Source organism: Haliotis rufescens, unplaced genomic scaffold, assembly GCF_023055435.1.
Source record: "Haliotis rufescens isolate VD_foot unplaced genomic scaffold, xgHalRufe1.0.p SCAF_3, whole genome shotgun sequence".
Classification (NCBI taxonomy): Eukaryota; Metazoa; Mollusca; class Gastropoda; order Lepetellida; family Haliotidae; genus Haliotis; species Haliotis rufescens.
Window position 1 is genome coordinate 24885358 of NW_025964001.1, and position 24996 is coordinate 24910353.

At 40.3% G+C, this 24996-nt stretch overlaps 1 protein-coding gene across 2 annotated transcripts in view; it reads right to left on the minus strand.

Annotated features, from left to right (window-relative positions):
* Positions 1-2079: 2079 nt before the first annotated feature.
* Positions 2080-24996, minus strand: part of LOC124144514 — a 48729-nt gene continuing 25812 nt past the window's right edge. The window contains exons 2-5 of one of the 2 annotated variants that reach the window (XR_007223288.1): positions 14176-14816; positions 6604-6646; positions 4639-6176; positions 2080-4540 (exon numbers count right to left, since the gene is read on the minus strand). Coding sequence is in view for 1 of the 2 variants with exons in the window: in XM_046513964.2 (XP_046369920.1) it covers positions 5964-6176; positions 6604-6646; positions 14176-14816 (897 nt within the window). In the remaining variant the exon portion in view is untranslated. Of the gene's footprint in view, positions 6177-6603; positions 6647-14175; positions 14817-24996 lie in introns of both variants that reach the window. The other variant, XM_046513964.2, reaches the window with a different exon arrangement.

Sequence of the window (24996 nt, forward strand, 5' to 3'; positions counted from 1 at the left end):
AGATACACACACGCATCATATATATATCGCAAAGGTTGCGTGCACATAACGTCTCAAGGGTCATGGACGTCGCAATTTCACAGTACAGAGTTTATGTATTGCTCAGCGCCAAAAACAGGAAACAAAAAACACCCCAAAGGGTTTTCATTCCGGTTTTTAATTTGTTGTTTACTGAACACAATTTTTGCAAGGCGTACGGACTCTCGGTGTCGGTCTATTACTTTGTTCAGACAGTTTGTTATGGTTGTAATCAATAACAAAATAGAATTTTCCTCAACACTCTTTACAGGGTTAAAAGTGTGGCTGGGCTTTCGGCCCTCAGACACAATTGCGCTCCTTTTGTTCTATAAAAAACGACGAATGTGTTCATGAGTGATATATTCAATAAACATAGTCTTTCTCTGATAGTTGTTTAGATAAATGATGAATTCGTTTTTGCAATAGGTTAAATGTCTTGATCAGCTATGACCAGCAAATCCGGATTTAATCAGCAGACATCCGCTGCCGGTAAGCCTAGGGTAAGGGATCATCGACCCCCATCTCTCTCCCCCATCTCTGCTTATTCCTTCATCAGTCACCCAGACAACGTTCGATTCTCATGATGTATACTTGGAAACCTCCAAATAGTATCATGCTTTATGCAATAATTAAAGATACCTCCCCCCAACCTCCCATGGGAAATGGGAATGTCAGGATGGAATGGATTTCCAAGAACCTATGCTTGTTGTAAGATGCGACGCAATACATAGGGTAGTCGGGCTTGGTGATTTGGTTGATAGCGTGTCGCCCATAGCCCGGCTGCCTGGATCGTTGTTCGCAACATCAATCACTGAATTGTTTGGTCCAGACTCGATTATTTACAAGCCGTTTGGAATATTGCTTGGAGCGGCATTATACAACAAACAAATAATGAGTGACTTACCAAGTACAACCAATTGAGTAATAACATGTCAACCCATAAAGATCTTGGTTAGAATAGGTCTTCAGCAACCAATGTTTGTCGTTAAAGGCGACTATGCTTGTCGTAAGAGGCGACTAACGGGATCGGGTAGTCAGGCTCGCTGACATGGTTGATGTATGTCATCGTATCCCAATTACGTGGATCGATTCTCATGATGTCAATCAATGGATTGTCTGGTCCAGACTCGATTATTTACAGACCGACGTCATATAACGCCGCACTCAGTGATATCGCTATATGACGACCACCGCCTGGATATAATCAGACAAGACAGTGATATTATGGGCAACGACACACGCCGTCACCGAGCTTGACCACCCGACTCCTGGAAGTTACCTCTTACGACCAGCATAGCTAGCTAGGGAGCTTGACCTCCCGGAATGCCCATTAGGCTGTCCTCCCTGTGCGTCTTCATACCCTGGAGTAACCTACTGGGTTGCGGTCAACCGCTGGTTTACCATTCCTAGATTTTGATTATTTGCAGGCTTCCGTGATTGCGAAGCTGTAACATTGCTAACCACGGCATAAAACAACATTCATTCACTCACATTTGTCAAGAAATATTACATTTTTTATATGCAGCTTCTCTGCTGATAACGTTTCGTTCTTCATGTGGTCGACAAATACCACATTCCAAAACAAGAACATGTATCAAAACAATATTAAAAAAACATGGAATGTCTAAGGAGGCAACAATTTGACTTTTGTGGGAGGCGGGAGATTTTGGTCAGAATGTCCTTTCAATGTTGATGAGTTCAATAGTTACTTTCTGCCATTAACAGGTACTCAAACATATCTTTGTAAATGAACTTCTTAAACAAATCAATACAACGGAGACTTGTTTATGTTTTAAGAAACATCTCCCTCCCTCTCAAAATCAAATGGTTGCTTCCTAACCATAGTGCAGTTGCTGCCCAAGGATAATGGAATTGCTTCCTAAGGATAGTGAAGCTGTGCTTTTGAGCAGAAATCTTTCAAATCCATCAGCAAGAACCCGTATTCCTTATGTCTTAACGAGAAATCCTGATCATCGTATATTTGACGCCGGCCAGCATCAATCACGCCAACAATGCTATAAATGTATTTAATTACCTCGAGTGACGACACCAGATACGCAGTTAGTAAAAATATCAATATATTTATTATACTAGACATTCATGTCAATAACAAATTATTACAAAAATGTGGCACTCCTCTCCACATGCCAGTGGTGACAAGTAAATGTCATTTCATTTACTTAACAGATAAAGATAAACAAACATAAATACATAATGAGCGGTGAGAGACAGGTGACACTAATGTGATGCATAATAAGCATTTAAAGCCCAAATTAAGGATGATAATTATTCATCTTGTAGACGTGTTAAAACACATTCAATAACCAACAACACAATTATGGGTTCTACTTTACCAAAACTATGAAAGCAATGTTATCTCTGAATAATAAATTATTGAAAAGCTATTTTTATCGCAAATGCGGAATATCGGTTTTCCGGGTCCATTTTCAATATCAAATTAAAAGTCCAACCCCAGTCCGAGTTTGTATTCCAATTCCAAATGAATAATTTCCATTTCTCCATCCTTAACCCGCTCCTCGATCCTCTACCACATCCTCATTCCCACCCAACACCCAACTCATTCCTCATTTCCCAGTTTCTTAATCTTTAAATAAAATCTCCATAAATCGCTGCCAAATCCAACGTTTCCATTCACATTACGTGATATTCAATTCCAAACATAGAATTTACAGATCGGTGTCATGTCTTTATTCTCACTTCCTCATTTGCAAATCTCAATCCTGAAATAGCGATAGCCACACGACCAAAATACTCGTCCATAAACCACATAACGAACTGCACAAAGTCTACATCAGTCCCGCGGCGTACAGTTAATACGCCCCCATTTGGGAACTCAACACCCAAATCGTTCAATAAACCGTGACATGATATCTCGCAAGAATATCTAGTTTGAAAGAGCTGACATGTAAGAGACGTGTCCCAATTGGTTGTGAGTAACTTCCTCATTATTCCAATCATACAGGTTCCCTATTGCTTCGTTAGCGACAATCGTAAATTGTGGCCATTGTAGCGACAACTTGAAATGGATGGAAGTTGGATTGAGGTTGATAACCAAGCAAATTGTTTAGATTGAACTCTCGTTTCCGCCGGGGCTTCGTGCAAATCTGAACACATTTTCAGAAAGTGAACTCATCACCTATTAATACCAGTAGGTTGTATTCCAAGGTCAAGTCGTACATACAGTCTTTGGGCAAGTAGCAACGACTTTCATATAATTAATTTTTATATATTATTAACATACAACATTATACGTAATGATATTGTACAAAAATACAAAAATCTTGAAAAACTTAATATGCTTGATGATGTCGACCTTTGAGTGCGTACTGATATAGTTTCCGCTTACAAACAATGGGGCAAATAGGCTTGTGTGACATGATGTCAAACGGCAATGTTTGTCTGTTTGTTTGTTGTTTAACGCCAGTCTCTAGTCCAGTTATAAGCCTAAGCTTTTGATGTTTATAAACCGAATGGGTGATATTTCGCAATGATGTTAAATGATAGTGCTGAATGAGAGTATGCATGGTTTTGTTCATTAGTGAAACAAGATTTACATTTAAGCACAACTGATGTCGTTTAGCGTCTTATGTTTAATGTTTCATGGACGTAAATATCAGAATAATGTGAATAATAATGATGATGACAATGATTTGATTTCTTATGTCTAAGAAAAAAAATCCAAAAGCAAATAAAAGTAAATTAACTCGAGAGCTATCGTTTCTATTTGGGTATCAATTTCAGGATGTGGACAAGAAAAAGTGGTTCGGTTGTCTTCGGAAACTCGAGTTCTCACAACAGATAAATCTGTTGTGGGATCAGTTGCTGGCGGGTCGTATTTCCTGGTAAAATCTCTCTTTCGTCGTTTTGTCACATGTGATGTTCTTTGAAAACACATCAGTGTAGATTTACTACTGAAACAAGTGTATTTTACAGTGAGATTGTGTTGAGTGATGCGACTGCAGTTTTGCGCCAGACATCGTTGCACTTTGATTATCTTTGCAGATATGGTATGCACAGAGGAACTGTCTCTGCTCCCCTTAAGTTCTCTGCATCCTTTCTGTCACTGCCGAAATTTGTATTATTAAACACCCCTGTATATATAAACACACCTTTGAAGGTACAGTCGCTGCTCTCCTTAAGTTCTCTGCATTCGTTCTGTCACTGCCGAAATTAGTATTATTAAACACCCCTCTATATATAAACACACCTTTGAAGGTACAGTCGCTGCTCTCCTTAAGTTCTCTGCATTCGTTCTGTCACTGCCGAAATTAGTATTATTAAACACCCCTCTATATATAAACACACCTTTGAAGGTACAGTCGCTGCTCTCCTTAAGTTCTCTGCATCCGTTCTGTCACTGCTGAAATTTGTATTATTAAAAACCCCTGTATATATAAACACACCTTTGAAGGTACTGTCGCTGCTCTCCTTAAGTTCTCTGCATCCTTTCTGTCACTGCCGAAATTTGTATTATTAAACACCCCTCTATATATAAACACACCTTTGAAGGTACAGTCGCTGCTCTCCTTAAGTTCTCTGCATCCTTTCTGTCACTGCCGAAATTTGTATTATTAAACACCCCTCTATATATAAACACACCTCTGAAGGTATTCGTGTAATAGTTATGTGACGTTATCATTTCATGGACATTGACAAGGATATTTGTATATAGGAGGTATGGAGTATGTGTGAAGTGACAGTTGCAAAGTCAAAGTCATACGAGATTAATAATTATTGTTTTCATTGAAATACCGAACGATACATACGTATGCTAGTGCTGCCCGTGCATGTGTGTGTGCGAGCGTGGGAGAGTGTTTCATCGTGTAAGGTGTACCATTTTATTAATTGCAGTCGTATATCGGATATTTTGTTTAAGGCTTGCAATGATTAGCTTTGCTTATTTCTTAGCTTATGAATGTGTTTTCAAAACCGTAGGGTGGTCGGTCGATCGCGAAATGAAAAAAGAATGCCTCACAAATATATTTTAAAAACTGATCTCTTATATATGTGGTCGACAATAATGTGAATTTATGGGAAAAAAATCTTATATTGGAAACACTTGGAGTGTTGCAGTTTCGATAGTCATTTCTCCCTAGAATTCTACCTTGAAATGTCTTTTTACAGATACTGTTGTGAAAGAAGGATTACTCTTAAAATAATAACTTTCTTCCACATTTGGGTCATTTCGGACGGAAGGTCCTCCAAGCAAGTAATAAAACACCCGCTTTCGTAAAAAAAACATGGTACTGATGCTATGATATGGTATGTTACAAATAAAAACACATTATTACTAAACAATACCCAAGAATGGATCATTCTGTTTTGATCATAAATGCTTCGTTGTGTCCACTTCCTTTTACATGACGTCCATTTCGACCTCCCAGTCTTTCTTTGAGTCTAGTGATACATCGTGAGCCACATTGGCTGGGTCAGCATCTCATTCACTCAGACATCACTGTTCTTTAGCACACTTTGGTTAAAAGACGAGCCCGTCTCGTACACAGTCGGAAGAAATCGAGGTAGAACGAATGTGATTTCTATTGAGTTGTTTTCTGCTGGTTGCTCTTCATAGTTCTATAAAATAGTGAATTTCCGTTACAGTGATTAGTTTACGCCACCTGGCCTCAATGAATTAAGAATTATACATATTTAACCCCTATGATTTCTTTTTACAATAAAATTGACATTTGGATATGACTACTCAAAATGCCGAAATTTGGGTAGTGACTACTGACATTGTGCAACGCCATGATCATTACTGACGGTGTAATATTATTTTTATCATCATTTTCCCCGCCCACCATCTGAAGCCATATGGAATAAAATATATGATAATATGCCCCATCATTATCTCCTCAGTCACACATGCGCAATGATACACCCTTCAACTGGTGCATCCAGACACACCCAGTGAATCCCCACCCTCAAAGCTGGGTATTCTCCATCTCCTCCACAGGTAATATTTCTCCTAACAGTCTGGAAGATCCATTCGGAAAATGTACTTGGGTAAACGACGTGTCTCGCACCGCTTGGTGTCTGTATCTTCCATGAATGTGATGCTGCTTCGCTTTCAACCCCATTGTGGGCAACAACGCGCTGTCTGACATTGCACCACATTCGTCAGGCCCGACACATTTCTGAAATAAAAACATGAAATTTGAATGCACCGATTCGCACAATCTGAACTCGAGAATGAATGATGTAAAAACTAGCCCAATTCTAATATTGCCATTTCCCATTTCCAAATCCTGTTTCCTCGTGCTAAAATGTATTTCCGCGATCAAGTGCATCTTGTTAATGTTTCTAAGAAAAGCGCGCTCGGTGACCTGGCAAACCCTTAGCTCTTAAAGTGATTGTTGATTATTCTAGTGAAAAATCTTTACTCTTGTAATTAACATTAATGGTTTCTATTCATCCATCTTACGCAAGACAGGTTCATGTTCCCGCCTGGACACTTGTTTTACTTGAGATGGTATTGCGAGAGTTTGACTTTTTAATGTGTCGGTACATGGTCTCTGGGGTGGCTTTCGGATTGGCTGGAATTCAAAAAGGCAAAAATCTTACGTCTTGGCTGTGGATTTTGTATGAGTTTTCCTCTTGGCGATATCTGGAAAGATAAAATGTGGCATGTTTCAGTTCCTCTGGAAAGATAAAATGTGGCATGTTTCAGTTCCTCGTATCATTATTCTATCCATCATTGAAAGCGGGGAAGGAATGTGGTTTGCTTAATGCTGAACGCCCTTATGGTTCATCTCTTAAAAATGAGAACTAAGTATAACGAAACGAATTATATACGATGGGTTTTTTCAAAACACCCATAGTAAAATCTGTTGATTTAAACATACTTCAGAAATATACTAAAGTAACTGAAAATTGATAAAATAAAGACTGTGCCTCAGTAATCGCTTGTGTATGACGTTAGGTGGAACTGAATATATACTGCCTTCTTTTACTATTACCCACACATGCTGATTTAACTGTCCCTTGCACGCTCGCTTGTTTGTAACTGTAACGAGGGCACCGAACTACTCTATGCACATTGCCATGTCACTGCAGTCCCCATTGGACCCTGGTCACTTTGATGTCACTGAGTGAACTGCTCCACAATATCATTGAAATCAGATCTTTTATTCCAGTACGAATCCACTCTGCGTTACGGTCTGAGGACATCGCCGTTGGAGGTCGCGTCACGTGAACATTCCAATCAACCAATCATCGCCGAGGCTTCTAAATTCTCGGTAGGAGTGAACGGAGCATGCATACAACAATTCTGTATGTTTAAAACGAACTAAAACGACAAGTTTCGAAAGAAGAAAGTAGAGCGACGCCATTATTTTTTTGTGGGTGCTTCATGCCAGCTGTGCGCCGTTGCATCTACACCCAACAGGGAGTCCAATAGAAAGAATACTTGTGTTCTGTCTACGTTTTCATTTTTGTGAAAATCGAAACTTCCAAATTAAAGTTGTAAAAACGATTTTAGCTGAATCGTAAGTTTAGAAAGCTGGCAGCTGATTGGCTCAAGAACCCTTCCAAACATATTTTTGATTGGTCTGTGAAAGTTCGTTCAGGTTTCCTCTGACTCGACCTTTTGTTGAGGTGTCCCAAGATTTCACACAGAGAGGTTTCTGATTATAAAAGATCTGATATTAATCAGCTTCAACGGCTGTAAATCGCAAACTTGGATAGGGGAACTTTGATGAACTGCATCTATGTCCTTTTGTTATGTATTGTTTTGTTATATTTTGTTTGTTTAGCACCATACGTTTAACGTTCGGAAATATTCCATCTGTATGATTGCGGCCTGCAAATAACCGAACATGGACCGGTGAGCAACGATCATATTGAGACTTTATCAGCCATATCACCGAGCCTGACCACTCGTTCCCTTAGGTCGCCGCTTACCACAGGCATAGACTGCTGAGGACCAATTCTAACCCGGTAACGTATAGACGTTAACGTTGTTTAATGTGTCAACAATCAACATGTTTGTCGCACCTCCTCACTACAACCGACATCGTTGTTACTGTTCATGAAGTTTTGGACGATTCAACAAACGAATCCAATTCGTCCGGCTTTGAGAGGGTGTTACATCATGAGGGTTCACTTGTCCTTACATCTACAATACTTGGATCTTATATGTCATTGGCGTTTAGCTGCATTCCCACGCACAATGCTACAGTTGTCTACAAGAGGGAAAAAATATACTCCATACTTCGACATTTTGCCGATCTCTGCAATTCAAGATCCTCACAGCAAACACTGCGTCGCGTAATGTACATTAACACTGACGTAAGATGCGATGCAAAGAGCCTAAACATAGAATCGTTGTTGAATAGAGCTCACCTGTAGCAATATGGCGACAAACACTTCGCGTCTCATATTTTTTTATTTTTTGTGTGGAAAGATACTTTCGTTGTAGGCTTACCTATGCCTTGGATATGCCTTGACGTACCCACCGTGTGCACGTGACCTTATACATAGCGGTAACTTCAACCCTTATTACCCTCTTGATGAGCCTAGAACTAGAGCCTAGAATGTGTATAGATGTATTGAAATTGTTCAGGTACAACACTCACTCTTCATTTGGGACATTTCGAGTGCTTGAACACGGTGTAGAATCGAAAACATTGGGTTTAAGCCGATCTGGCAGTGTCCAAGTTATATCATGGCGAGTCGGAGTAATTTTAGAATGACTAAAGTGTTGCAGGTTGTTTACGTTGTCTACTCCAGTGAAACCTACGAGCACGAGTGCTGACAGAACAACGGTCATATTCGCGGCCCACGACAAACGGATCAGGATAGCTAAAGGATGACTTGTACCGTAACTTACGACATCCTGTACCACTGACCTACCAGATTTTTGTTATTTATCAAAAAGGACAAGGTCAGGTTTGTTGGTTTGGATTTGTCTAAGGCTGCATATGGGACTATTCCAAAGAATTTTAAAATTATCATTTCCATGACATCCTCTACATATTCTGGGTCATACCATGGGTGGACCTCTGAGTGAAAACAACAAGCATGACGAAGTCGCGGTAATAAAACCGTTTACACACAGCCCATATAGCGAATGGGACTTTACCCAGAAAGCGCTGCCTCGTCGAACTCACCAAGAACTTTTCGAAGAATGTGAAGACTCCCTAACACTGCAGCCTTCTGCATTACCCAGGGTGCTAGAAGGGCTGTGTCCCTGGCAGCTATCCCGGATACTCTCCCCATGTTAGTCAACAGATTAGGAGGAACTACCCTAAGGCACCGAGAACAATCTGGAGTCGGGCAACTTGGTATTTGGGATGCAAGCTTGACATTTCGTAAACGAGGTCCGCGTATTTGCCATGTTCTTCCTGATACATTAGTGTCAAAAGGGACACGGAATTCAGTAATATAAATTATTTCTTTGGATTTATCAAAAAGGACAAGATCAGGTAGGTTGTCCTGGATACGCCTGAAGCTGTACACGGGCCTATTGCAAAGAATTTTAAATTTATCATATTCCTTGAAGTTGTGCAATTACTTCTTTATATATTGCACAAAGTCAAAATGTGTTTGTGACCGTGATCGTATTCGTAATTACAGCGTCTGGTGCCGTATTCCTAAAATCGATTGTTCACTATTTCTAGATGTTCTGAGATTTCTTTTGGTCATATTGCTTTCTAATAGTCAAATGCTAATGTTTCATCTATAGCTACTGGATGAGATTTAACACTTTCGTAGTAGTTCACCTAATCCTTCAACACAGGATTTTTTCACGTAACAGACAAAGCTTATATGCAGAGCGATTGTGAATAACTGTACAGCACAAATGACAGCGTCCACATTCTCACACTATAAAACACAATGACACCCACATCACAATACCCACATCCCGTTCGGGTTAGAATTGAAAAAAGACCGAGTGGTCATCGTACCCCGATGGTGTGAACCATTGCTATTATAGTCAACCATCGCTTCGCCTGGCGCTTATTCAAATAGTCATTGGTCGTCGATACACAGTTGGATTATTGCATATTGCAGCGTTAAAGAACAAAGAAACAGACATGATTTTCGGCCGAACTGTCACGCTTGATTAGTGTGTCAAAGAACATTCACTCAACCCAACCATAAACTGCATCCCGTAGGCCATGAGACTCTCTTGCTTGTCAGAAGAGCCGGTGTAAAAAAAAAAATTCTTTTTGTTTGTTTGTTGTTTAACGCCGCACTCAGCAATTTTCGAGCCATATGTCGGCGGTCTGTAAGTAATCGAGTCCGGACCAGACAATCCAGTGATTGACAACATGAGCATCGATCCACGCAACTGGGATCCATGACATGCATCAACCAAGTCAGCGAGCCTGACCACCCAATCCCGTTAGTCGCTCTTACGACAAGCATAGTCGCCTTTTACGGCCAGCATGGGTTACTGAAGACCATTTCTACCTCGGCCACCGGTGTAAAGGAAGGAGTGGTCAGGTTCGGTGATTGTGTGTTGTCGTAGTCATCGGCGCCGTTGCTCATGCTGTCAACCACATGTGTGTTTGGCCCAGATTATTTACACCTGGAATTATATTGACCTCGGCTTCAAAATGACTCATAGAATATTACAGCTTTTCGGTGAGACCGCTTTACCACTAACTAAACAGAAAGAAACTAAAACCCTATTTCTGTCGCAGCACGCCGGGCTACTCTTCTTTCTGATCTAAGACAAAGGAGCCTCTGAAGTTCTCAATCCCTTAACATCACAGAGTCATAAATGAGTTCTTCGGGGCGTCCCTACACAGGATAACACGTCAACATCACACAAATATAAACTAGCCTATTAGCTATACCTGAAGCTGTTGAAAGTAAAGGGCCAAACACCAAGGGGTCCGACATCGAAGTCATATGACTAAGCATGCGAGCCTTGCCTGCTGTATGGACTGGCTTTCTGGACGACGCTCAACGTGTGTCGTGTTCAGCGCCCTGCAGGACCTGACGCGTGATTAGACTGATAACCCCTTGAATGTTTCATGATCCTTCCCCATCATATTACACACTGCGGTAGACACGTTATTTCAGAATAGTAATTAGATCAAATAAAGGCCGCGGTTGCGATGTAGACTTTGTAGAACCATTCAAACCTGCTCATTACTTGAACGCTAAATAACGGCATACATTGATTGATGTTAGGTGTTCAAGGCGTAATACAATGGGAGAAATGGTTATGCTTTTAAAAACTGATGAATTATTTACACAAACTCTGCTATGGGCTATTTTGAGTTATTGTAGGTTGATGTAAGGCCACTTATCTTCATTAAAGCATTCATCCTTGCTACAGCAAACAAACTTCATTTTCGTCGTTTTGCAAAGCGGATGAGCATTCAAGGCAAGGCATATAGAACTATAAAGTTAACCGTGGGTCATTTCTATCCATTTGTAAGAAAAAATTCATCATCTTAAAGTTTTATTTGGACCGGGAGGTGATAAAAAAATGGAAAGTCTTGGCGTAGTTTGGGTGCTTATAAATATTATTAATCAAAAATCTGGCAGCTGCCTTTCATTACCAGTTTCATTGTCAAAGCGATTTTTACCGTCGGCGGAAAAAAACAGACCTTGTCAATCAGATTTCTTTTTCCTCTCTCTGAAATTTCGATTTTGAACGTCGGCGAATCCGTAAACCAAGAAAATCAAACTAAGGCCTCAACAGTCTCCTGTTTCTCAGGAATGGTTCATATCGCTCATTTGCAAAACGAGCCTTGAAACACACCTTCATTAAGAATCACAGTCCGGCATGAAATTTTAATGTTTCTTTTTGTCTTGTGAGGATGTGCTCAGGTTAACAGCGACAGACAATTACTTCATTTCTTGTCAATTATCATTGGTGTCCAAACCCAGACAGGCAGACAAGTAAGCTACAGCCGACCCACCACCTCAGGTAAAATTGCGTAGGATGTTCAATCATGATTTATTAATAATTAAGGAACCTATATCAACGATTAGCTTCGTGGTACTTTGAACGTCGGTAAATGGGGAATGGTTTCTCTACTGAAGATAAATTGGGTCCTTATCTTTATGCGGTTGGTTCGACCTCTGGATCAGTCTGGGAAAACGTTTTAAAAAGTTTTGAATTGAGGACTGTCAAAAGTTTTAGATTAGTTAGACTATGCTCTTTCAAGCACTAATTATGTGTCTGCCAAAGCCCTCTTGGGGGTTTTAGTGACACTCAAGTGTCTTTTATACATCACTCTGTCTGGGACCGAAATGGGCATGCGCGTTTATTTTGATGAAAAATAACACGAGGGAAAGGCACTTTGACAGACATTGAAAAACTTACTTTTGACACGTGTCTTGTGGCATTTCATCTTGAAGTTTGGGGACATTAGATATATCGTGGCATTTGGATGAAATTAGTATGGGTGTTCCAAACATACGTGGACCGGAAACTTTGGCTCCTCCTTGATAATACAATGTCTCAAACACAAATCTCACATATAAGCATATCACAATAAAAACTTAATGACAAGCTAGTGATGAGGTTAGGAAGTCGCGGAAATTGGACGCTGCCATTTCCAGGGGTGAAGGTCATTGTCATGTATATATTTATCTGTAAATCCCCTAAGCCGTGTCTTGGAAATAATTCATCAGTGTTATGTCTTTAAGAATCACTGAAAGTTGAAAAGCCTGTCTGATTTTCAATATATTATTAAAACGGAATGTACGCAATAGCTCTTGATGAAACTTTTAAATAGAATCTCTGGAACAAATATAATGTATTACATTATGACCCAGTGGTCAAAGGCGTCGCTATTCGCCGTACGGACTTGCGTGTTTTTCTCCAACGCTAAGCTGACACGCCATGAAGAAATCCTGATTGGTCAGTTGATGCGATTTTACGTAAGAAATACGGTGTCTATTGCTCATGACGTCAGAAATTGATAAAATTTCGTCATCTAAGCAATAGGTTGACGTCAGTGATGTTTTTGTGTAGGGATAACATTTACTAAGATTTTCTTAACTTTCATTCTTAAAATGACACTGAGTAATGTATTGAATAACCCACTATAAACGAAATTGCAGATTATGTCACTCGTAAATGAACATATTAAGTAAAACTCGGAGCTTGCGCCATTGATTCACTCGGGAGAGATAATCCATAAGTCCTCGTTCAATGTGTCTGTCAAATTTCTCTAAACCTGTTAAAAGGCGTTATCCCACACCGATAATCTCATTCAGAATGTGTTGTTTACAAGTATTAGATTTCGTTTATCTCGGGGGACCGAGGCTGGTCTGAGATATAGCTACATGTATGCATGCCGGACAGTGTGAACGTTACATAATCTAAAGGAGAGGTGCCGCAAGCTATTAAGCTTACTAAATTTATATCATTTACAAACTGTGTACGCAAGAGTACAAACGATAAGTGTACAAGTTGGGTTTCAGATATACTTCGCTTTAAACGCCATTCTTAGAGATGTGACATCGTGAAGTCACAGTCACAGTGTAACTGATGTCATGTGACGGAACAAATTGAGTTATTTGTACAAACCCATGTATTCACTGCTGTCGCTATAACATTGCTATTTTAACTCATCAACAAGACTTGGATTGACGTTGAATTACAAATGTAACAAAGTGTAAAAATTTGAAAGGACGAGATAGGATAATGGACATTTTAAGCCCAGTGGAAATGTCAAATATGGACATTACTGATACTGATATTGATACTTTGCTATACAATTAGTGTTGTTATAAGTCAGTACATGCAAGAACTGAAATGAACTAAGTACTCCGTTGAATACATCTGATAACTTTCATAACGATTTCTAAAAGTTTTCTTCATTTATTGAATTATGCAGATCATATGGCCCAAAACGGCCCTAACCATGCCTTGTCCTTTACCAGTGTTATTGTTAACAAAGCACGCTATTTTGGTTAGTTCAGTGTCTAGGTCAGGATTGTCCTTCTGTCGATTAGAAGCAAGGGCACAATTCTAATCAAACTTAATGACCCGATAGACACACACCTGATGACTACGCTTGGACAGTGTCCTGTTTCATCATCGCGATGAACCTGGTCATAAAGGTCAGAAGGATCGATTTAATCCCGTTAACCCCCCACTAGTAACGACTATTGATAATGAGGTTTGAACATAAAAGAAATAAACTTTAAATGTTACTTTACCTTTTCACTGTGCAGAAAGCTATGAGTCCAAGTATTCCGATTAAAACAAACGCCCCACCAATCAAGAGGATGATGCACAAGACGCCACACGTCCAGCTGTCCGGCACTCGTACGCCTCTCACACTGATGATTTTGATATGGGTGTTATTAGCGTCAGACATATTAAAAAATATTCCATTATATTTAACAAAAGTATCGGAGGAGTTCTTTCCCTTCTTGTTTGAACGATTAGAGTTACCTCCCCTTGGTATCAATATTAGCCCTGATTCCGTATCATTTTCACTAAAATGTTTCTCCTTGGTCTCATCACAGTAAGTTCTACACGTATTGTAGCAGTAGTTGTTATATAAGTCAAACAGACTTTCACACTGGGTGGCGTTTTCCTCCATACAGCGTTCTATGACGTCAAGTGTTGTGTTACATGGAATGTAGGAATCATAATGCTGAAGGCATCGCTTTAGAATAGATGTACTCTCCTCACAACTAATCGTCTTTCTGGAGAAATAGTTGCACGCCAGAGTAAAGTTCCAGATAGGAGGGCAGGGCGCGGTGTAGAGGAATTCCGCCATATTGGATTTTCTTCTGTCGTCATTTGACGTTGAGTTGACGTCGTCTGGCGTATCGACGTCTTCGTCGGAAAACTGAAAGTAAAGGACAACTGTTATCAGTTTGCATAAGATTAATAATGCATTCTATAAGTGTTTTACTAACACCCCGACTAAACAATATATCATGTATTTTTGTTCAGGGGAAGAATAGTACCTCATATCAACCATATAGAAAGTCAACATGAGGTTCGGATGGTTATGGCGTGTGATCCGGCTGGTTATTTCTCATCGTGCCTAAATGGGCTGCATCATCGTTCACGTTATCAACCACTTGTTTGCAAAGCATAGACCGATATTAACATCCGTCTACTTTGTAGGGGATCTGATTACTTTTGACTGACTGATTAAAAGCAGAGCAGGTATCCTCAGGTCATTGGTTCGAATCCAAATTTTGCCGGATTATGATCCTTGGCCTGTCAACGCCATGTCTGTGCTCATGGGTTTTATCATTGTGGTGAACGACTAGGGCCCAGGCCTTTGGGGTTTCTCCCACATAACACTGATAGACATTAATATATGTTGGATATTTAAAAATGAACAGTACACACACACTAATTTTTAGAACTTACACATTTGTGATTTAATCATTATGAGATCAATATGAAGAAAAATACGAATATGTTAAACTCGAACAACTGTTCGCCGCGAAAGTACACTCGTTCCAAACTTAACCGCAAGATTCTAGTCATAAACCCTACTCTGTTACTTTTGTTTAGACTTCGACGAACAAGTTGATTGTAACGGGGATCCGATGCTCACAATGGTCGTCGAGCATATACTGGAATAGGTGACCACCAGGAAAGACCAATAGCTAGTACTGACTTCACAAAGTGTGTTTCCCCGGAAATATACAACAATGGCGTGAAACGCTGCTCCCAATATCGACCACTTGTTTGTATCGCCTAGACACGATTATTTGATATTCTGGAGAGCAGGGGCGGTTCAACAACTTGAAAAAAGAATTATATCAAATATATTATCTTCGGTCTCTTACCTACCGCCGCTATAAAAAGTAATATTACTGTGTTAAACACAGTAACGCTGTCTTGATGTCTGATATTGAACTAATTTTCTTGAAAGGTATCCTCGTTTAGTAGTCTTCACGTTGAGCAATGAAATACTTAGTATGTATTTTACATTCTTACTGTTAGTGCCCGAGGCGCATGTACGCTGTTCATTCCACAGGCGATAAACAGTATTCTGTTAATGGACTTAAGACAAGTGAAAGACATTAAATCCCATCAAACAAACACAAAGGCAATCTACTTTGTTAAGACTATGGATTACACAGATAAAACGTGACAAGTATGGCACCAGCTCTGCGGGAGGCACATTGAACGTTCCTCGCCAACAGAACTGAAGAATGTACGCGTGAATCAATGATAATTCAGACCTATCAACTGTCCGTGTGCACATGTAACACAGCTCTATCAAATGTCCGTGTGCTCATGTAACACGTGCTATATCAACTGTCCGTGTGCACATGTAACACAGCTCTATCAAATGTCCGTGTGCTCATGTAACACGTGCTATATCAACTGTCCGTGTGCACATGTAACACAGCTCTATCAAATGTCCGTGTGCACCTGTAACACGTGCTATATCAACTGTCCGTGTGCACATGTAACACAGCTCTATCAACTGTCCGTGTGCACATGTAACACAGCTCAAGCAACTGTCCGTGTGCACATGTAACACAGCTCTATCAACTGTCCGTGTGCACATGTAACACAGCTCTATCAAATGTCCGTGTGCACCTGTAACACGTGCTATATCAACTGTCCGTGTGCACATGTAACACAGCTCTATCAAATGTCCGTGTGCACCTGTAACACGTGCTATATCAACTGTCCGTGTGCACATGTAACACAGCTCTATCAAATGTCCGTGTGCACCTGTAACACGTGCTATATCAACTGTCCGTGTGCACATGTAACACAGCTCTATCAACTGTCCGTTTGCACATGTAACACAGCTCTGTCAACTGTCCGTGTGCACATGTAACACAGCTCTAGCAACTGTCCGCGTGCACATGTAACATAGCTCTATCAACTGTCCGTGTGCACATGTAACACAGCTCTGTCAACTCTCCGTGTGCACATGTAACACGTGCTATATCAACTGTCCGTGTGCACATGTAACACTGCTCTATCAACTGTTCGTGTGCACATGTAACACAGCTCTATCAACTGTCCATGTGCACATGTAACACAGCTCTATCAACTGTCCGTTTGCACATGTAACACAGCTCTATCAACTGTCCATGTGCACATGTAACACAGCTCTATCAAATGTCCGTGTGCTCATGTAACACGTGCTATATCAACTGTCCGTGTGCACATGTAACACAGCTCTATCAAATGTCCGTGTGCTCATGTAACACGTGCTATATCAACTGTCCGTGTGCACATGTAACACAGCTCTATCAAATGTCCGTGTGCACCTGTAACACGTGCTATATCAACTGTCCGTGTGCACATGTAACACAGCTCTATCAACTGTCCGTGTGCACATGTAACACAGCTCTATCAAATGTCCGTGTGCACCTGTAACACGTGCTATATCAACTGTCCGTGTGCACATGTAACACAGCTCTATCAAATGTCCGTGTGCACCTGTAACACGTGCTATATCAACTGTCCGTGTGCACATGTAACACAGCTCTATCAAATGTCCGTGTGCACCTGTAACACAGCTCTATCAACTGTCCGTGTGCACATGTAACACAGCTCTATCAACTGTCCATGTGCACATGTAACACGTGCTATATCAACTGTCCGTGTGCACATGTAACACAGCTCTATCAACTGTCCGTGTGCACATGTAACACAGCTCTATCAAATGTCCGTGTGCACATGTAACACAGCTCTATCAACTGTCCGTGTGCACATGTAACACAGCTCTATCAAATGTCCGTGTGCACCTGTAACACGTGTTATATCAACTGTCCGTGTGCACATGTAACACAGCTCTGTCATCTGTCCATGTGCACATGTAACACAGCTCTGTCAACTGTCCATGTGCACATGTAACACAGCTCTATCAACTATCCGTGTGCACATGTAACACAGCTCTCTCAACTGTCCTTATACACATGTAACACAGGTCTATCAACTGTCCGTGTGCACATGTAACACTGCTCTCTCAACTGTCCGTGTGCACATGTAACACAGCTCTATCAACTGTCCGTGTGCACATGTAACACAGCTCTGTCAACTGTCCGTTTGCACATGTAACACAGCACTATCAACTGTCCTAGCGCACATGTAACACAGCAATATCGACTGTCCGTGTGCACATGTAACACAGCTCTATCAACTGTCCGTGTGCACATGTAACACAGCTCTATCAACTGTCCGTGTGCACATGTAACACAGCTCTATCAACTGTCCGTGTGCACATGTTACACGTGCTATATCATTGTTACGATTATTTCTATGCCTGAACATTGCTTGTGGATATTACATGTGTTCTTAGTATGTGTGGTACATAAATGTATACATGTACATTTGTCCAAGACAAAGGACACAATGCAAGTGTCTTACATCAAATAGTCATGTCTATAAGAATATTAAATGACAGCGTTATTATAGCAGGAATATTTTACAAACTGATGTTTACATGCATTTATCAAACGTTACATGTACCTGCAACACATTCACAGTGCAGCATCATGGTATACATTGTACATTTATGGAGACTATTGCCATGACCCGCCACGCGTTGACGACGTGATAGTCCGATAAAACTCCTAATTGGTGCCATAAAGCAATATAATAGTTTTCGCAGATATCCGCGGATTATTCGAGAAGTATTTGCAACTTATCCGCAGGAATATCCGCGGATTATTCGAATTTTTATTGCAGAACACGATAACAAACTTTTGCGTTGTAGTGTAAGGAGAATAGACTCCCCAGCAAGCATGGTTCCCGGCATCCTACTGCTGGTTGTGAGAGGTGACATAATTACATTGGGTGGTCAGGCTGTGTGACTGATTGCGGAACTGTACCCCGATGGCTAGGGTCATTGCTCATTCTTTCCATCACTGGTTTGTCTGAACCAGATTCAATTATTCACAAGTCGCCGTGATATAGCAGGAAGACTGTTGACTGTGGCGTTACCGTAAATGAGTGTGTATCGGAGTTGTATCCATTTTCGTATTGTTTGATAAACAAAATGTAATCAATGTGATGCAGTATCAATCCACGAATATCAGTATTTGATAGTCACGTAAGTGTTTAAGATTCTGAGGAAGAAACCCTTATGGATCAGACAGTTATGGATCATCTGTCCCTCGCTTCCCAAGGGGATTACAGAATGAAGTTGATCGTGGCAGATAATCATTTTACAATGTTAGGGTAATAAACGTTATTTTACAATGTGAGGATAGTGTACGTCAATAAATGTCTGTTCAAAAAGGTCCATTTCAGCTAGAATTCCATCAAGTTTTGTCTCTTAAATAATCCTGTAATGTTCTGCACGTCCAACCGGGCTCAACCGTAATTTCCGACCACAATGAATTAAGGGCTGGTCACGTGACCTATTTTGGAAACAAACCACGTGTAATAGATATGTGAAAACCCTTGGAAATGTGCATTCGACAGTATCGTTGAAATAAATCAAAACCAAACTAATGACTTTATAGCCAATTTAAGTTATGAAAACATCAAAATATTCGGTGATTTCTAACAGTTCATAAGTAAGCCTTATATACAAGACCAATGTCGAAATCCTCTGTTGGTATTGTATCTGTGGCAAGAGCAGACCCTGAGCCGTAATATCATACAGATAGTGGGGGTGGGATAGGGTGTGTGGGGGGCGGGGGTTCATTTAATCTGACCGATGAGCGTTTCCCAAAGTTCCAAATACCTTTTTGAGATCCCTTGGGTATTGCCTCTGTGGCTGCATACTTGCAATTGAACGGCATAATTTGACCTTTTTCAAGGGATTCATCTGGGTTCTTCCGATACGACCCTACTTCCAAAAATATTTTGTTATCCCAGTCTGTCCTGAGGATATACGGATCTTGTTGGTAAGCCACCGTCTCGAACATAAAAAAATTAGTAATATTTATGTTTCAAAACCTAAGTCGGAGCATAAAATTAATATGAGAAATTGATTGAGTCATTATAGGAAGCATTATGTCTAGATTATATGAATTAGGCCAGAATGGAATCGCAAAGTCGCAAAGAAAAGCATAATGAGGGTCTTTCGTAACTTTTAAATTTCTGCATAGAAATTGCATTCCTTAGCGATCGCCCGCATAAAACAACGAACATTCGTTTATGTCTGAGAGACCTTTTAAAACGCAAGGCATGAAAAAGTTAATTGAAGTGAAATAATTTTCAAGAGTAAATCCGAATTTCACACTTTCGTTTCTGATTGATTAACTGTTAATGCATGTAATTATTTTTTAGGCGACGCCTCACGGGTCATGTTGCCATTATTAACAAAACAACTTTCTTTTCAAAGGTTTCTTGTGGATTAATTACAAGCTTTCCTACTTCATCATTTTGCCAACGTTTTTAACCCGCGTTCCTGCTATTACTGTAAACGGTTCTGACAAACACCAACCAACTTACGTCAGTTAAATAATTGTGGTTCAGCATATATACTCTTTTCTATACATTCGAGTAAATGAACAAGTAAATGGATCATGAAATGGCAGGTAGAACTTTATGTCAGACATTGGACTCCCGCGATCATAAAAAAATATTTCTGAAATGAACGAGGGAATAGGAGCCCTGTTGAGTAATGTCACATGCACTAAATGTTGTACCACAACCTGTAGGACCTTTGGGATGAGGGTGGCTGAACACATTTCGCATTCGCTTCTGCAAAAATATGATACCACCTGAAAAAAAGATGTTTTATTGTTCGATCGTAGCTCAGACAAAAAAATCTGTTTCTTTCATATTACTAAGTTACTCTTTAACTTCTTTTGAGTAGAATATATTCTGGTTCTGGATCCGCGTGGAGCCGACGAATCAGGAGCGGGTGGTTATATTATGGGACCTGGCTGATTCTGTGTTATAGTACCATGACGACGTCGAGCGTTGATCAAGGAGTGATTGTCGTGATTAAGCTGGAATATTGCTGACAGGGGCATAAAACAACAATCACTCACTAATTACCCAAGAATTTCTTATTTTCACTTGTTCTAGTTGTTCACGTGTTTTTAGGTGAACAATTGACTTGCCTTTGCATGTGTTTGTGACGGATGCCACCGATGAGACAGGGTACGCTCACCTTTTACGCGAACACCTGGTATCATCACTACTTGATTGTTATTCATAAACACAAGCTTATGATATAGTCGGAATTGAGTTTATATTTAGTGAAAAGAATGTTACTTCGAGTAGTGGGAGAAATAGACGCACATGCGTTCGCACAAACAGACAGATGGTCTATAAATAAACAGATAGACAGATACATTGGCAACTAAATCAACGAAGCAATCAACATTGTAAGATTAGCATGAAATCCATTTAGATTTAATAATGAATGTAAAAAGACCCCATACTCTCGACGGTATCCGTTATCAATAGTCATCAAACGTGTAGCGATAACATGCACGAACATCACGGATAGTCAAGTGATCTCATCTCCAGTTTGATCTTAGAATCCACGGTACGTGATTCTCGATGCTCGTTGGCTAACATGACAGTATCAAGTCAGGCAGTCTTAACATTCCAAGCGATTAGATGGCGCCTCTCGTCTCATTCGTAAGAACATTCTGATGATGGCACAGAGGAGAAAACCAATGAAAGAAACTGATTTGACGGAACGGATTGAACCATGTGGCACAAACAGGAGCCATTTAGCCAATTTAGGAGGGTTTCTTTTGGTCATGGACGGTGTCTGAGTCTCTCAGGCTGAAAATGGAGTCAGTCCACCGGGATGTCATTTAGGATCTTGTCTGGATGGGGAAGTTGTACAGATGCAGTTTTTGTTTGAACACATACAACATAAAGGTCAATGATGGGCATGGAACATGTTGTTTGTCTCTCGATAGAGAAATGAAAAAAGTTCGGGTCTCGGCTTATTTTTTATATGTTTTTCTATGGTCCAATGGTTCAATGATCAGTGTAAGTGCATTGGTTTCCAAGTTCAAGTTCCAAGTCCTGACAAATATGGAATGTGTACGTTCAACAGTTAAACCGTTTTCCGCTATTATCAGTTCAGCTTGTGTAAAAGTAATCAGGGCAACAGTAGATCCTTGTCATCTGTAGATAGGGAACCCGGGCAACAGTAGATCCTTGACAGCTGTAGATAGGGAATCAGGGCAACGGTAGATCCCCGTCATTTGTAGATAGGGAATCAGGGCAACAGTAGATCCCTGTCATCTGTAGATAGGGAATCAGGGCAACAGGAGATCCTTGACAGCTGCAGATAGGGAATCAGGGCAACGGTAGATCCCCGTCATTTGTAGATAGGGAATCAGGGCAACATTAGATCCCTGTCATCTGTAGATAGTGAATCAGGGCAACAGTAGATCCCTGCCGTCTGTAGATAGGGAATCAGGGCAACAGTAGATCCCTGTCATCTGCAGATAGGGAATCAGGGCAATATCTACTCGATGTCATCGACAGATAGGGAATCGGGGCAAATGTACATGTAGGTCGATGTCATCTGTAGATAGGGAATCAGGGCAACATTAGATCCCTGTCCATAAGTGGAGCTTTGCCAACATTGTCGAATCGAGGATACGAAAGTTCTGAAATTGCCGAGATGCAGGTGGTACGTGATACTGTTGTTATAGAGTTGTAAAACAGTTATGATACAGTTACGATACAGCTGCAGTACATCCACGATACAGCTCTGATATCACAGTAACGGGGGGCACGGGGGGCTAGGGGGGCCCAGTCGTCTGAGGGGCCGCGATTCGCTGTGCACAGTTGCGTCCCTTGGGCACGGCAGAAACTTATGATTGTGGGTTCGAATCCCGGTTCGCCCCGATTATGTTTCTAGGTTTGTCAGCATCATACCCGTGCTTGTGGGTTTCACCGAAGTGGTAAACGTCTGGGATCTGCATCACTTTGGGCTTTCCTCCCACATTAAGCTGACACGCCGTGATATATCTGGAATACTGTTAAAAGCCAACTCACTCACTCACAGAAACGGGGCTAAAACCGTGTATATTCCATTTATATACTCACTGCTGAAACGTTTTTTTAACGTGTATATTTAATTTTGATACATTCAGTGCTGCATGTGAGTTTGTTTTGAAGTCAAAGGCGATAATTATTTCAGTTACATCTGTCGGTAACATTACATCGTTTTGGTGACACTCATGAGTACGGACATGCTGGGATACCATGGGTATTGATAGGAACAAATTTGAAATTCAAAATAACGAATAACAGATCCTGATGCGACCAAGGGACGCAAACAACTTTTACAACATTCCTTTTATAAGCTCATCACAATAAAATCAAAGCAGAGATCATTATCAGTTTTGACCCTACCATCTACAAGCTACATCTGTGTTAGAGGGGATTCAAGCAAAAGATACTTATTAGGCTTCTACTCAATTCAAGTATACTTAATTAAGATATTGTCAGCTGTGGAGCATCTGAAAGATTTCTGTACAGATTCATCTGGAAGAACATTTCCGTGCACTCGAAGTTTGGATGCCTGTGTCTATTATCCAACATCGGATGTACCATGTTGGATATCAATTGGATTATTCAGAGAAACTACATCACTAATTATACGTTTTGCGATACTCGATAACAAATGCACCAAGTATTTTCACTCTCAAACCTCTCCTTTATGACTCATTACAGATAACCTGAAAACATAAGCATTCTTGCACCGGGGCTCTCTGGAAGCACCGAGTACAATTACGAAGACGTGTTTGGTAATGGGTTTTTATAACAGAGAAGATCCACCGAAACTCAGATATAATTCTGCATCACACTAATAATGGCGTCATGTTAGCCAAGGATTGAAAAGAAGTGTCAGTCGGTATGAGACAAAATGATTAAATTCTTTCTTGACATGGCAATCAACTTTGATTCTGAACTCCATTGCAATTCATACAAAGGAAACCTCTGAAGACTGTCCAGTGTGTTTGCATAGGAGGTCTGTAACTGGTGCTGTAAATAAACATCCTTCATCCAAATTCAACTTCTATAATTACATCAATCCATAGTTAGCTCCATTTTACAGTAACATTACTGTAAACTTGTTTTCCGACTCCAGTTTTTCTGTCGGCGAACATACCGGTCTGGCAAGCGATGGAAAGGATGAACATTACGCCTTCCAGATAAAGTCGTTGTTCGATTAATTTTCCAAAAGAAGTGATAGAACTATTGGTAATCCTATCCAAGCCGTAGTCTTGTTTGTTCAAGCTATCATACGTCCTTTGATATGGTAATAAGTGCTGTCTAATCATCGTTCAGAACAAAGCATATTGCACGCTGGGGAGTCATACGTCATTGGAATCGATACTAATAATGTAAGCGGAGATTAGTTCTATCATTTTCATCATCATTACTAATATATAAAAATATAGCTATCGTCATATCTAAAAACTATTTGTGTTTCTCGCCTTATCCAATGCAATTTCATCAGAACACTGGAGGTACTTTCTAAAGATAGCTGGTGAATTAATGTGATCGTAGTTTTGTAACAAAATACAATTCCTACAGTTTTAAAGATAGTTTATTAGTTGGGCAAATATATTTGCAGCAAGCTGAGCTGTATATGTTTGAAACTTAGTGAATGAATATGAATAGGATGGGTAGATATTAGTGTTATTAGCATGCACTCGTAGATGGATATGGCGGATTACAAATACCCATTAGTAGTAGTGGTGGGAGTAGTAGTAGTAGTAGTAGTAGTAGTAGTAGTAGTAGCAGCGACCCAAAGGATCCGGGGGGAAATAGGTCTTCAGCAACCGATGTTGGCCATAAAAAGCGACTATGCTTGTCGTAAGAGCCGACTTATGGTCAGTAGTAGTAGTAGTATTTGAGGTAATAATGGTTAGGATATATTGTTTGAATTAATTCAATGATATGTATATGAATTCTCGTTGATCCAGCTTTTTAAATTTAATCAACCGGATTAATTAATTTTTGTTTTAACGAATGTATCCATTGCGTTGTGCCCTTTATCGAAAGTTCGCAATAACGAGGTCTAAAATTTTCTCACCTGCATTTACTTTTAAATAAGGTTTATGTAATGCCGAAGTATGAATGTAATTTCG